The sequence below is a fragment of the Callorhinus ursinus genome, unplaced genomic scaffold, assembly GCF_003265705.2.
Source record: "Callorhinus ursinus isolate GAN/ISIS: 27379988/994484 unplaced genomic scaffold, GSC_fseal_2.0 scaffold1, whole genome shotgun sequence".
NCBI classification, from domain to species: Eukaryota; Metazoa; Chordata; class Mammalia; order Carnivora; family Otariidae; genus Callorhinus; species Callorhinus ursinus.
The window spans coordinates 109,608,334-109,621,493 of record NW_027397063.1 but is presented as its reverse complement, the minus strand read 5'-3'; the positions used below and the strand labels follow the sequence as shown (position 1 = coordinate 109,621,493).

General features: G+C 33.8%; 1 protein-coding gene across 4 annotated transcripts in view; it reads left to right on the top strand.

Annotated features, from left to right (window-relative positions):
- The window catches only part of U2SURP (U2 snRNP associated SURP domain containing), a 55,823-nt gene that overhangs the window by 23,596 nt on the left and 19,067 nt on the right, over positions 1-13,160 (top strand). For 3 of the 4 annotated variants that reach the window (XM_025881090.2, XM_025881083.2, XM_073898932.1), the window contains 9 exons: positions 2,507-2,611; positions 3,919-3,985; positions 4,060-4,223; positions 5,540-5,702; positions 6,061-6,140; positions 7,040-7,127; positions 8,088-8,210; positions 12,040-12,196; positions 12,920-13,015. In XM_025881090.2, coding sequence (XP_025736875.1) covers positions 2,507-2,611; positions 3,919-3,985; positions 4,060-4,223; positions 5,540-5,702; positions 6,061-6,140; positions 7,040-7,127; positions 8,088-8,210; positions 12,040-12,196; positions 12,920-13,015 — 1,043 coding nt within the window. Of the gene's footprint in view, positions 1-2,506; positions 2,612-3,918; positions 3,990-4,059; positions 4,224-5,539; positions 5,703-6,060; positions 6,141-7,039; positions 7,128-8,087; positions 8,211-12,039; positions 12,197-12,919; positions 13,016-13,160 lie in introns of all 4 variants that reach the window. The other variant, XM_073898918.1, reaches the window with a different exon arrangement.

Below are 13,160 nucleotides of genomic sequence, written 5' to 3'. Positions count from 1 at the left end.
GGTATGCTCTTGCTCAGTCAAGCTAAGCCTTTTCCCAAACACAGGAACACAACACTGGTTGAATAATAAATGAACACAAAAGAATACCAAATTCTCTTTGACATTGGCCTTGGTGAGCAACACCAGCTGAACTGTCTGCGGCAGCGGGGGACCAGGAAAACATCATGGGATGGATTGGGAAAGTATACAGTTTTTGACCAGACATTGGTACGATCGACTCCAATAAATGTGGTTTTATTATAACTGAGAGACAATTTTTTGGTTTTTTTTTTTTTTGTTATTGTTGCCCAGAGTAAGATAATTGCCATTTTAAAATAAAATAATGCACTTTAAAATATATCATCTTTTTGTACTACACTGTTTCATTCTGATAGAAAAGTCAGCCTTTTAAAAATGTTAAATACACCATCTTTAAGGAAAAAGTGTGATCACAATTCTTTAATAATCTTGAATTCAGCTTAGCAACAACTAATTGTCAGATTTTGATTTTAAATAATCACATGAAATATTTTAAAACTTTAAACTTTAAATTTTCTAAAAATACATTTTATCAGTTTACAAGCCTGTTTAAAACTATAGTGGGTTATTTTTCCACTGATAAAGTATTCACAGGAAAGTATTTTTGTAGCATTCAAAAAGCATATTCCAGTAGTAACTCTACATGTGGCTCAGCTTATTTCTAAACTAAATTTTGAGTATATATTTTGTTGAAAAGTCTTAACTCACCATTACAATAAATCCTTTGTTTTAAACTTGCTAAACCACTTTTCATTTATAATATTCAAGTCAAGTTGGATTTGACTTAATTCATACAAGTTTCTGGATGTATAGTATTTGTCCCCCCAGTAATTGATTTTATATCTTATGATATTTACATAAAATTTCCCTTCACTTTAATTTGACACATACCAGTGGGAATTTTGGAACTGAATCATAACTTTACATTATCTCCCTTCCCTCCAAATAATATCATTAACTATATGGATGCTGAGAATACATTGTCATTTGGATAACAAAAACTGCATATTTGCAGAATAGTTAATAGTTCTGTGAAAGAAAAATAATTTTTAGATATAAAATTAAGTGATGCTTTTGGTTTTTTGTTTTAACAATTTGAGGTGAATTAATAGTTTTAAATATATAGTTTCCCCTTTATTAAAGATTTAAACTTTCATATAATTTTTTTGACCTGGAGGAGGTCAAAAAAATTTTTTTTCACCATATAGAGATTTTAGTGTCCATTTAATAAGTAGGTTTGTTTGAAATGGGAGAAAATAATTACAGTGACCATGAGATAAATTTATTGTTTATGTACTCTGAAGCCAGGGCATTATAGAGCCAAAAAAATCTGTCTTATTCTATAACTATTTATTTATTTATATTCTAGCAATTACATGAACTTAATTTGAGCTGGGAATGCTAAAGGTGTAATTTAGTGTGTGCCTTGTACCAAGAGCCAATATCCTTTTGCTTTTCCCAATTACTATTTGCCTACTCTGTATGCTGGGGGACTGGTGAAGTGAGAAATCAAAAGCAGCTTATAATAAGCTGAGTCATTTTTACTTGATGCTGTAATTAATGTCTAAAATAGTGTTTAAATCACATGAGTTTTAGGACCTAGATTTTAAAAATAAAGGTTTTCTATGAGCCCAGCCAATAAAATGATTGTACTAAAAAAGTTACAAGGTTCTTCTTGGCTTAAATATTGGAAAGTAATTCTTATGAAAAATGGGAGAGGCATCTCACCATGTCCCTTATTTTGGAATATTTTGGAAAGAGGACTCCATTTAAGGCTTTGGCAATATAATTGCTTCATTGAGTCATAATACGCAGGCAGACTTATACATGTCATGAGTTGTGTGAACCAGTTTGACGTGTGATCCAAAGGGATGTTGCCTCATTAAAGGTCAGATTCAATAAAAACTCCATCTGCTATATGTGTACCAGAAAAACACAAGAGTTGGATGGATTTTTTATTAAATCAGGCCTTAAACTTGTTAAATAGTTTTGCATTTTTTATAAATTATAGTCATGTATATAACATTTCAATACCACCACAAAAGTGCTTGGTTTAGGAATATTTTCTTTTAAAACTGAGATAGTGTGTTAAGTTTTTAGATGGATATGATAACATGTAAGCTCTAAGTTTACTCATTTTATATATTTGCAGCTTTCCAATTAGTTGTGATTCATAATTTAATGTTTTGCATTTGGAAAATAAAATTAAGTGGCATTTAGAAAAAAATCTTTATTGCTATGAAGCTGTGTTGTGGTTTCCCACCCTCCCTTCATCTCTCCTTCCCCTCCCACTCCCCTATCCCCATTGTTCCACTCCCTCTTAATGCACAAGGCATTAACATATGCTCCAGGTTATTTTTTTGGTATAAAATTTTGTATTAGTCAGCAGAATTATCTTTCTCTGCACAATTATAGTAACTTAGGTCAAGTATAGTTTTATATAGTGGTAGGTCTGAATCCATTTTCTTTAACTGTGTTGTTGTTGTAGGAATTTGCTCGCCCTGATACATCGAATGATAGAGTTTGTTGTACGTGAAGGGCCAATGTTTGAAGCTATGATTATGAACAGAGAAATCAACAATCCTATGTTCAGGTGTGCATTTTTTTTTACTGTGGTAAAATATACATATAATAGAAAATGTACTGTTTTTGCCATTTTAACATGTACAGCTGAGTGGCATCAAGTGCATTCACATTTTTGTGCAAACCACCACCATTGTCTATCTCCAGAAATTTTCTTATCTCCCATAACTGAAATTGTACCCCTTGAACAATAACTCCCCATTCCCTGGGCCCTCCAGCCTCTGGTAGCCACCATCTACTTTCTGTCTCTTTGAATTTGTTTACTGTAGTTACCTCATATAAGTGGATTCATTCAGTACTTTGAGACTCGCTTATTTCATTTAGCATAATGTCTTCAGGGTTCGTCCATGTTGAAGCATGTGTAAGAATTTCCTTACCTTTTAAAGCTGAGTAATAGTCCATTGCGTGTACATATTTTTTTTTATCCTCAGGTGTGCATTTAAGAAATACTTTTTACTTATTTTTTGGAGCTAAAAATATTTTTTTTAATATTTTTATTTTTTTATTTTTATTTATTTATTTGAGAGAGAGAGAATGAGGGATAGAGAGCACGAGAGGGAAGAGGGTCAGAGGGAGAAGCAGACTCCCCGCTGAGCAGGGAGCCCGATGTGGGACTCGATCCCGGGACTCCAGGATCATGACCTGAGCCGAAGGCAGTCGCTTAACCAACTGAGCCACCCAGGCGCCCTGGAGCTAAAAATATTTACTAGAATAAAGTTCTATAAGTATGGGGTTATTTTTGCAATGGGATGAGAAGGCAGTTTTAGTAATTAGACGAGGATCTTGGGTCAGTTTTCTATCTGATTTTGATTTAAGTTAAGTAACATTGTTTTTAGCAGTCTCTAGGAGGAAAATACTATTTTTTTTTATGGTTTTCAGTGAGAGTCCTTCATAGTAGAATAATAGAGTGCTATAGAAAATTGCTTATCTTCTGAACAGATATGATATCTAAGACATTCATTTAACACTTCTAAGTCATTTAAAAACCACTGCTTTTGAAATTTCTATCTTGGGAAAATCCACTGCCAGATATAATATCTGACATATAAGCATTCAATAAAATTGATTGTAAGACTCAGTAAGATGCATACATACCTTCTGAGTACCAGTGTCAGTCACAAAGGCAGTGTGGGGGCTAGGCTGAGGAAGGGGATAGATGGCAGAAGGCAGTGGGTGAGGATTTTTCTTCAGGGATCTTTGCTTTTGGTTTATTTCAAATGAGATAGGCAAAAGTATTTCTCATTTGTTTAAATTTACTTGAAGACACTCCTTTGTTAAAGAACATATTTATTTTTTTGTTTGTTCGTTTTGTTTTAGGTTCTTATTTGAAAACCAGACACCAGCCCATGTTTACTATAGGTGGAAGCTTTATTCTATTCTGCAGGCAAGTGGAATCAATTACTTTGTTAATTTCGACTCTGAGGTATTTTACCTAATAACATTCTGGACATTTATTAGGGAGATTCTCCGACTAAGTGGCGGACAGAAGATTTTCGTATGTTCAAAAATGGATCTTTTTGGAGACCACCACCATTAAATCCATACCTGCATGGGATGTCAGAAGAGCAAGAAACAGAAGCTTTTGTAGAGGAGCCTAGTAAAAAGGGAGCACTTAAGGAAGAGTAAGAATTTTTTCTTTTCCTGTTACATATTCAGAAAAGTTGCTTTAATAATTGCTTTAATTAATGATCTTACTAAGATGTTAACCTAAAAGAAAATGTTTTTTCTTTTACTTGTGAATGTTTAAAATACATTTCTCATTTTGTGTTTTGTAATTTTAAACATCTTGGCAAGTATAAGTATATGTCCTATTGACCTCTATCTCTTCCTACTGATAAGTAGTGATAATCTCTTAAGCAGTGAATCTCCAGCAGTGGAATACTTGTGACTCTTACAGAAATTACCTTGGGACCCTTGGAATTCTAGCCTCTCTGAATGCAACATTAAAGAGGAAAAAATTACTGTATAGCTTTGTGAAGTCAGATGGTTGATTATGCAGAGTCTTTCCACAAGAGTTACAATGTGTGGCAACCATGAAAACGTATTTATTAGTGCTCAGTCAGTATGGGTACAGTGAAGTTAGTCTGGTTTAAGAAGCAGAAACAAATGTAACTGTTAAATATTAAGAGTAAGTTCTGTATACCTTATGGGGAAAAATTGGCTAAAAGATTATGGCATATAGGATTACGTACTCCACTGCGTAGTCTAAATCTTTATACTAGTTGCGTTGATGCATTGTTTGTGAGAGCATTTGCTAATGGAGAGCTATATATATTTGAAGCATATTTGCTTCTGCAGATGTATTTTCATCATTACTTTTGCCCACGTCTGCAAACTCAGCCTGAAGGCTAAATCTGGCTGCCACCTGTTCTTGTAAACAAAGTTTTATTGGAACACAATCATGCTTCCCCTCCCCTTTTATATGTTGTCTATGGCTGCTTTGGTGTTAATAGCAGTGAAGTCAGGTAACTATGAGAGAGACTGTATGACCTGCAAAGCCTAAAATACTTACTCTCTGATTCTTCACAAAGTTTGCCACCACCTGCTTTAGCCTGTTTCTAATCTGATGCAGAAGTGCTAAAGTAACTGACTTCTTCAAAAGAGAAAAACATGAAGTCTTTTTATTTTTCACTGTAATGGGATAATAGTACCGGGGACATTCTCAGACACTTAAAAAAATGCCCATAATTTAAAATTTACTTTATTTGTAAACTAAAAATCACTGGAATCCTTTATTCATGAGAAAATATTCTTCTCCCATGTAAGCTCTTCAAAGAAATGTAATATATTTGGGGGACTTAAATCAGACTTAACACAATTTAGTCTTCAGAATTTTATCCGAATAGGTTTTAAAGAAATTAGTTTGTGAGCAGAAACTGTAATGGCATTTGAAATTTATATCTATAAATATTTATAAGTTAAAAACTTTTGTGTTCAGACAGAGGGACAAATTAGAAGAAATCCTGCGGGGGTTAACTCCAAGGAAAAATGATATTGGAGATGCAATGGTTTTCTGTCTTAATAATGCTGAAGCTGCTGAAGAAATAGTGGATTGCATTACTGAGTCATTGTCCATCTTAAAGACACCCCTCCCCAAAAAGGTATGGGAATGATTTCTCTTTATGGAACATTGGTGTTTTTTTCGTTTGGAAGAACTTGACTGAAGAGATCTTTCCCACTTATTTTCCTCCTGTCTTGGGAAACTTGTTATGTTAATCAACACACAGGTTATCAACAGGTTGAAATGTAAATGAGTTACATATTTTATCCCTGCCAAAGTAGTGGCTTTGGTAATGTTGAATTTCTTATAACTCTTCTAATTAGCTGTTATTATTGTAGCCAAACATTAGCTGTATGCCACTGATTACAAAACATTTCAATATGGAATTTTTTCTAGATACATTATTTGCTGCTGGTTTTTATTTTTAATCTCTTTTATGTTATCTTTTGGTATTCTAGATTGCCAGATTATATTTGGTTTCTGATGTTTTGTATAACTCTTCAGCCAAAGTTGCCAATGCTTCATATTATAGAAAATTGTAAGTATAATGGTGTAAGCTGATATTCCTGAAATAAAACATTAAGGGTAAGGAATTCAGAAGAGAGGATTGTTTTGTTAATACAATCAGTATTAATGTCAGTAATAAATAATTTGTATTTCTTCGTAGTTCATAGAATTTTCTAAAAAATTGGGTTGCGTTCATCACTTTAAGCTAAATGTTTAGAAAGTTTTCTTATCAGTTTCTTGGTAAATTATACTAGAACAACTAAGAGTTAAAAAAATAACTTTATTTTTATTGCATATTTAGCCACTTGTGTAGTAAATAAACTGAAACAATAGAACTAATGGCAAGCATAGAGGAAGAGACCAAAGACAGAACATTAACTGTTTATAGAATCTATGTTCTCTTTTGATCATCATTGTATTGGTGTAGTTCACTGGGTTGTTTTCCTAGGCAGTAGGAAATTATGTTGCTCTATTCTAATTAATATGTAATTCTTCTTTAGAGTTCGTTTTTGGTGTTTATTTTATGAATCAGGGAAACTTTAGGAGCTGACTCTGAAATGAAATTTGGAGATGTGGGTCCTAATCTTAGCTCTGTTATTAGGGTTTTGTGTTTTTTTTTTTTACCTTGGATAAGTCACTTTTCCTATTATAAAACAAAGAGGTTAGTTTAGGTAGCATAAAGTATCCTAAATGTAAAGTTTCTTGTTAATCAAGAGAACTAATTCTTTGCAGGAGGATAACTCAGAATAAGGCATTCAGTTATAGTTTTAAGAGTTTAGATACGTAGTTCTTGATTTTTAAAGAATTACTTGATTAATTAATTAATTTTTTTTTTTAAAGTTCAAGAGAGGTTTTCATTGGCTAGCATGCTGAAGTAGATAGGGGTTTTAGAATAAATTCTATTGTAAATATGTATTATTTGAATTTCAGTTTTGAAACAAAGTTATGTCAGATATTTTCAGACCTCAATGCTACCTATCGTACAATTCAAGGCCATTTACAGTCTGAAAACTTTAAGGTATGTTTATTGTTTTATTTTTTCCCTAATGTGAAACGGGGGGTAGGGGCTGGCAAGCACATTGGAGGGCTAGAAAACATAGGACGATTATAAGACATAACATGCATCTTTCAGAAAGTATTGCTTTAACATTTACTGCCATTTTATCTTCAGTATCAAAAATGCCTGAAAGTTTGAAATATGTTATGTAGTGTTATTTTGTTGGGTATTTGTTTTAGTTCGAAGTGTTTTATTTGAATGTTCTATTTGTTTTTTCACAAAAAACATTCAGAACATCACTTGTTTCATAATAATATATATAATTTGGCTTGGAGTAGGATCGTAATTTTAGTTATTCATGTTTAGAAGATATATTCAGTTACTTTTTATAACCTCTTAGCTGTGGACCAGTGTTAAGAAAAGCCAAACAAAATACCTTGCATGTAATGGAATAAATAGATACTACTTTCATGGGAGGAAGACTTCTATTAAAGAAATTTTTAGCCTGGGAAGTTAAAAAACTCCATTTAAAAATTTTTTGACCTTAAATTTTGACCAAAAATCAAACTTTTATAGAAAGTTTAGGAATGGGACAGAGAAAAAGTATTAGAATCAGAAAAGTACTTCATTGGACCATAAACAAATTTGGTTCAAAACTACCTTAATACCAATTTTCATAAATTTCTAAGCTATTATTCCCAGAATGTGGCCTCATGTGTACCACTGGTGCTATGGGACATTGATCTTAGGTGGTCAAGAGCAAAACAGTTACTGTTTGTTTTTCATTATATTTATTTCTAATTTGTCCCATTTTAGTTAGAAGGTGACATTGATTTTTTAAAAATATAATGATAGTTATTTTCTGTCAAGGATGTTGGTTTAAAGGAAAATTCAGCAAATTATGATGGCCATTCTCATGAGATGAAGTTTGAGACGTATTGCCCTAAATAATAATTTGTTGTCTTTTTCCTATTTATTTAGCAACGGGTAATGACCTGCTTCAGAGCATGGGAGGATTGGGCAATTTATCCAGAACCATTTTTGATCAAACTACAAAATATTTTCTTAGGACTTGTAAATATTATTGAAGAAAAGGAAACAGAGGTAGGCACTCAGTGTCTTTGGGTGATTATTTTAGAATTTATTTCTGGGGATGCTGTAGGGGTGTGATATGTTACGGATGTGAGTAACATTTCTTTGTGAAAAATACCTGCTGTTTAACACTAACTTGTGGGTTTTTGTTGCTGGAATTGCTGGAGCCCGGAAGATGAAATGATGTGTAACAGGACTTCTCTGTTTTGTGGCCTTATGTGAAAACTGGGTGACTGGGTTTCTTTCCCCCAACCCCTGCATTTTTTTTTTTTTTTAAATTTTTGAAATATATTTGACAAACCTGGTTATATTAGTTTCAGGTGTACAGCATGGTGATTCAGCAGTTCTTAACATTATTTTATGCTCATCATGATAAGTGTAGTTACCATACAATGTTATTACAGTATTGACTATGTTCTTCATGCTGTATTTTTTATCTCTGTGACTTACTTACTTTATAGCTGGATGTTTGTACATCTTAGTCCCCTTCACCTATTTTGCTCCCTTCTGGCAACCACCAGTTCTCTGTGTTTGAGAGTCTGGTTTTTTTTTTTTTTTGTTTCTTTTTTTTTTGGTCTGTTCAGTTTGGTTTTTTAGATTCCATATATAAATGAAATCGTATTGTCTTTCTCTGATATATTTCACCTAGCATAATACTCTCTAGGTCTATCTCTGTTGACATAAATGGCAAGAATCCATCCTTTTTGATGACTAATATTTGTGTGTGTTTACCTCACATCTTATCCATTCATCTGTCAGTAGACACTTGGGTTGTCTTCATTTCTTGGCTATTGTAAATAATGCTGAAATAAAAATAGGGGTGCATATACTTTTTCGAATTAGTGTTTTTGTTTTCTTTGGGTAAATATCCACCAGTGGAATTACTGGGTCATATGGTATTTCTGTTTTTAATTTTTTTGAGGAATCTCCATACTGTTTTCCACAGTAGTTGCACCAGTTTATATTCTCACCACAAACAGTACACGTTGGTTCCCTTTTCTCCACATTCTTGCCAACACTTGTTATTTCTTATCTTTTGATAATAGCCGTTCTGACTGGTGTGAGGTGATATATCTCCTTGTGGTTTTGATTTGCATTTCCCTGATACTCTGATTTTGAGCCTCCTTTCATGTGTCTGTTAGCAATCTCTGTGTCGTCTTTTGAAAAAAATGTGTGTTCAGGTTCTTTGCTCATTTGTTTATCAGATTATTTGTTTTATTTTGGTGTTGAGTTGTGTAAGTTTTTTATATATTTTGATATTAACCCCTTATTGCAAACACCATCTCCCTTTGGTAGCTTGGCTCTTTGTTTTGTTGATGGTTTCCTTTTCTGTGCAAAAGCTTTTTATTTTGGTATAGTCCCAGTAGTTGATTTTCACTTTTGTTTCCCTTGCCTGGGGAGACATATCCATAAATTGTTGGTAAGGCTAGTGCTCAAGAGATTACTGCCTGTGTTTTATGCAGTTTTATGGTTTCAGGTCTTATATTTAGGTGTTTAATCCATTTTGGGTTGACTTTTGTGTATGGTGTAAGAAAGTGGTTCAGTTTTGTTGCATGTAGCTGTTCAGTTTTCTCAGCATTATTTATTGAAGAGACTGTCTTTTCTTCATTATATGTTCTTGTCTCTTTTGTGGTAGATTAATTGACCAAATAGGTGTGCGTTTATTTCTGGGTACTTATCCTGTTCTATTGATCTATGTGTCTATTTTTGTGCCAGTGTCATCTTGCTTTTTTTTTTTTTTAAGATTTTATTTACTTATTTTAGAGAGCAGAGAGCAGGAGCAGTGGGAGGAGTAGAGGGAGAGGGACAAGCAGACTCCCTGCTGAGCATGGAGCCTGATGCCAGGCTCAATCCCACGACCCCCAGATCGCAACCCGAACCAAAACCAAGAGTCAGACGCTTAACCGACTGAGCCACCCACGCACCCTAGTACCATCTTATTTTGATTATAGCTTTGTATATTTTGAAATCTGGGATTGTGATACCTCTACCCTGTTCTTATATTGCTTTAGCCGTTTGAGGTCTTTGTGGTTCCATACAAATTTTAGGATTATTCTAGTTCTGTAAAAAATGCTATTGGTATTTTGATAGAGATTGCATTGAATCTGTAGATTGCTTTGGATAGTATGGAAATTTTAACAATATTCTTTCAATCCATGAGCATGGAATATCTTTTAATTGGTTTTTGTCATCTTCAGTTTTTTTCATCAGTGTTTTATAGATTTCAGAATATGTCTTTCACCTCCTTGGTTAAATTTAATCCAAGGTATTTTGTTCTCTTTGGTGCCGTTGTAAATGGGATTGTTTTCTTAATTTCTCTTTTGATTACTTTGTTATTAGTGTATAGAAATGCCACAGATTTTCTGTATATTAATTTTATATGCTGCAACTTCGCTTCATTCATATGTTCTAATAGTTTTTTTGGTGGAATCTTAGGGTTTTCTATGTATACAATGGTGTCATCTGCAAATAATGACAGTTTTATTTCTCTCTACCAATTTGGATGCCTTTTATTTTTTTTTTTTCTTATTTCATTGCTGTGGCTAGGACTTCCAGTGCTATGTTGAATAAAAGTGTTGAGAGTGGACATCCTTGTCTTAATATGGCCTTTATTAAAAAGGTATGTTCCCTCTAAACCCACTTTGCTGAGAATTTTTATTATGAATGAATATTATATTTTGTCAGATGCATTTTCTGCCCCTACTGAGATAATCATATGGTTTTTGTCCTTCCTCTTTTCAATGTGATGTATCACATTGCCTGACAAATATTGAACCACCCTGACATCCTAGGAATAAGTCCCACTTGATTGTGGTGAAAGATTGTTTTAATATATTGTTGGATTTGGTTTGCTAATATTTTACTGAGGATTTTTGCATCTGTGTTCAAGGATATTGGCTATAGTTTTCTCTCTCTTTTTTTTTAGTGTCTTTGATTTTGGTATCAGAATAATGTTGGTCTTATAGAATGAATTTGAAAGTTTTCCTTCCTTTTCTGTTTTTTGAAATAGTTTGAGACGAATGAATAGGTATTAACTCTTCTTTAAATGTTTGGTAGAGGGGCACCTGGGTGGCTCAGTCGTTAAGCGTCTGCCTTTGGCTCAGGTCATGATCCCAGGGTCCTGGGATCTAGCCCCGCATTGGGCTCCCTGCTCAGCGGGAGGCCTGCTTCTCCCTCTCCTACTCCCCCTGCTTGTGTTCCCTCTCTTGCTGTCTCTCTCTCTCTCAAATAAATAAATAAAATCTTAAAAAAAAAAGTGTTTGGTAGAGGGGTAGGTGGTGGCTCAGTCAGTTAAGCGTCCGATTCTTGATTGCTGTTCAGGTCATGATCTGAATTGTGAGCCCGCTTGGGATTCTCTCTCTCCCTCTTCCTCTGCCCATCCCCCCCTCTAAAAAATAAACTTACAGACCTCTGTAGGTGAAACTTACTTATCATACATGTGAATAGTATGATATACCTCTTTGTTGTACGGTCATCATAGTTGCAGTTCTTTGTATATTGTGATTATATGATTTCCTGCTCCCCCCCCCCCCAAAAAAAATTCTAGTAAGCCCTATTACAGGAGGGACCAAGGGGACAAACTCATTTTTGCTCATCATTGTATGCTCAGTGCCTTACATGGTACCTGGTTTCAGTAAACACTTGGTAGATATTTCATAAATAATGAAAGAAAGACTGCTTCTTTATCAGGAGGATAAGTTATATCCTAGTTATGTCCTCACATTGTGCCTGGGAATGTGGGTATCCAGCTGGTTGATTTTTACTGGATTGCAAATTAATCTTGTAGCAATATGACTAGTAAGCAAAGGAAAATGTTACAACAGTATGTATGTTTCTGTAGGATGTACCAGATGACCTTGATGGTGCCCCCATTGAGGAAGAGCTTGATGGTGCACCTCTAGAAGATGTGGATGGAATTCCTATTGACGCTACTCCCATTGATGATCTTGATGGGGTCCCTATAAAGAGTCTTGATGATGATCTTGATGGAGTGCCTTGTAAGTTCAGATTTCAAACTGATGATCTAATAAGTTGGATTCCAAAACTCTTTAATTTCCACACATGCCGATATGGAAAAGGTTTAAGGTGTCAGTCTTTAACTTTTTTCTTTTATTTCTGACTTTTCAAAATTCAAATACCCAGTAATACATTTGACTCTGTCAAGAAAAAGGTTTTCTTTCTGGTCATATTTCTTTGTTGGGATAGTCAACCTCGTATAGTATTAGTTTCTCTTTTTGTCTTCATTGTCAGGAAAACTGTAGGTGAAATCTTGTGCTCAATTTTATTCATAATCCCAGATTCCTCATTTCATCAGTTCTCTTTTTATTCATAGTTTATGGGTTCAGTTTTCCTGGATGCCTAAAATCATTTTTGGAAATAAGGGTACACAGTCTTTAGTACATTTGAATTACATGAAAAGATTGAATAGTATAAGAATTGTGAAGTTTAAACAGTAATTAAGAGATAATAAAGATTTTTTTACTGCCCCAACTTCTCCATTTGCTTGAAATCATAATAACTTGTATATTCTGAATTGACACATACATGTTTAAAAATTGGACCTCACGTGTAGAGAATTGGATTAATCATAATTCTTGACACTAGCAATTATTAGTCCATGTGTGGCCTTATTTTACTTTTCAATAACATAGTTGAATATCCATGAACTACTTAAGTCATCCCCTAGTAGTCAGGGTTAATGGCTTATCTTTCCTTAATAGTGGATGCAACTGAGGACTCAAAGAAGAATGAGCCCATATTTAAAGTTGCCCCATCAAAATGGGAAGCTGTAGATGAATCTGAATTGGAAGCACAGGGTGAGTAAAAGTGCAATAAATATTAAGCTTTTAAAAAATTGAGTACTTTAAATTAATCATTAGTGTGTGTGTTTCCTTTTTGCATTTTATGATATTTCAACCTTAAGACCCAGAGTTATGTCTGGGGGCTAAATTTTCATTATGG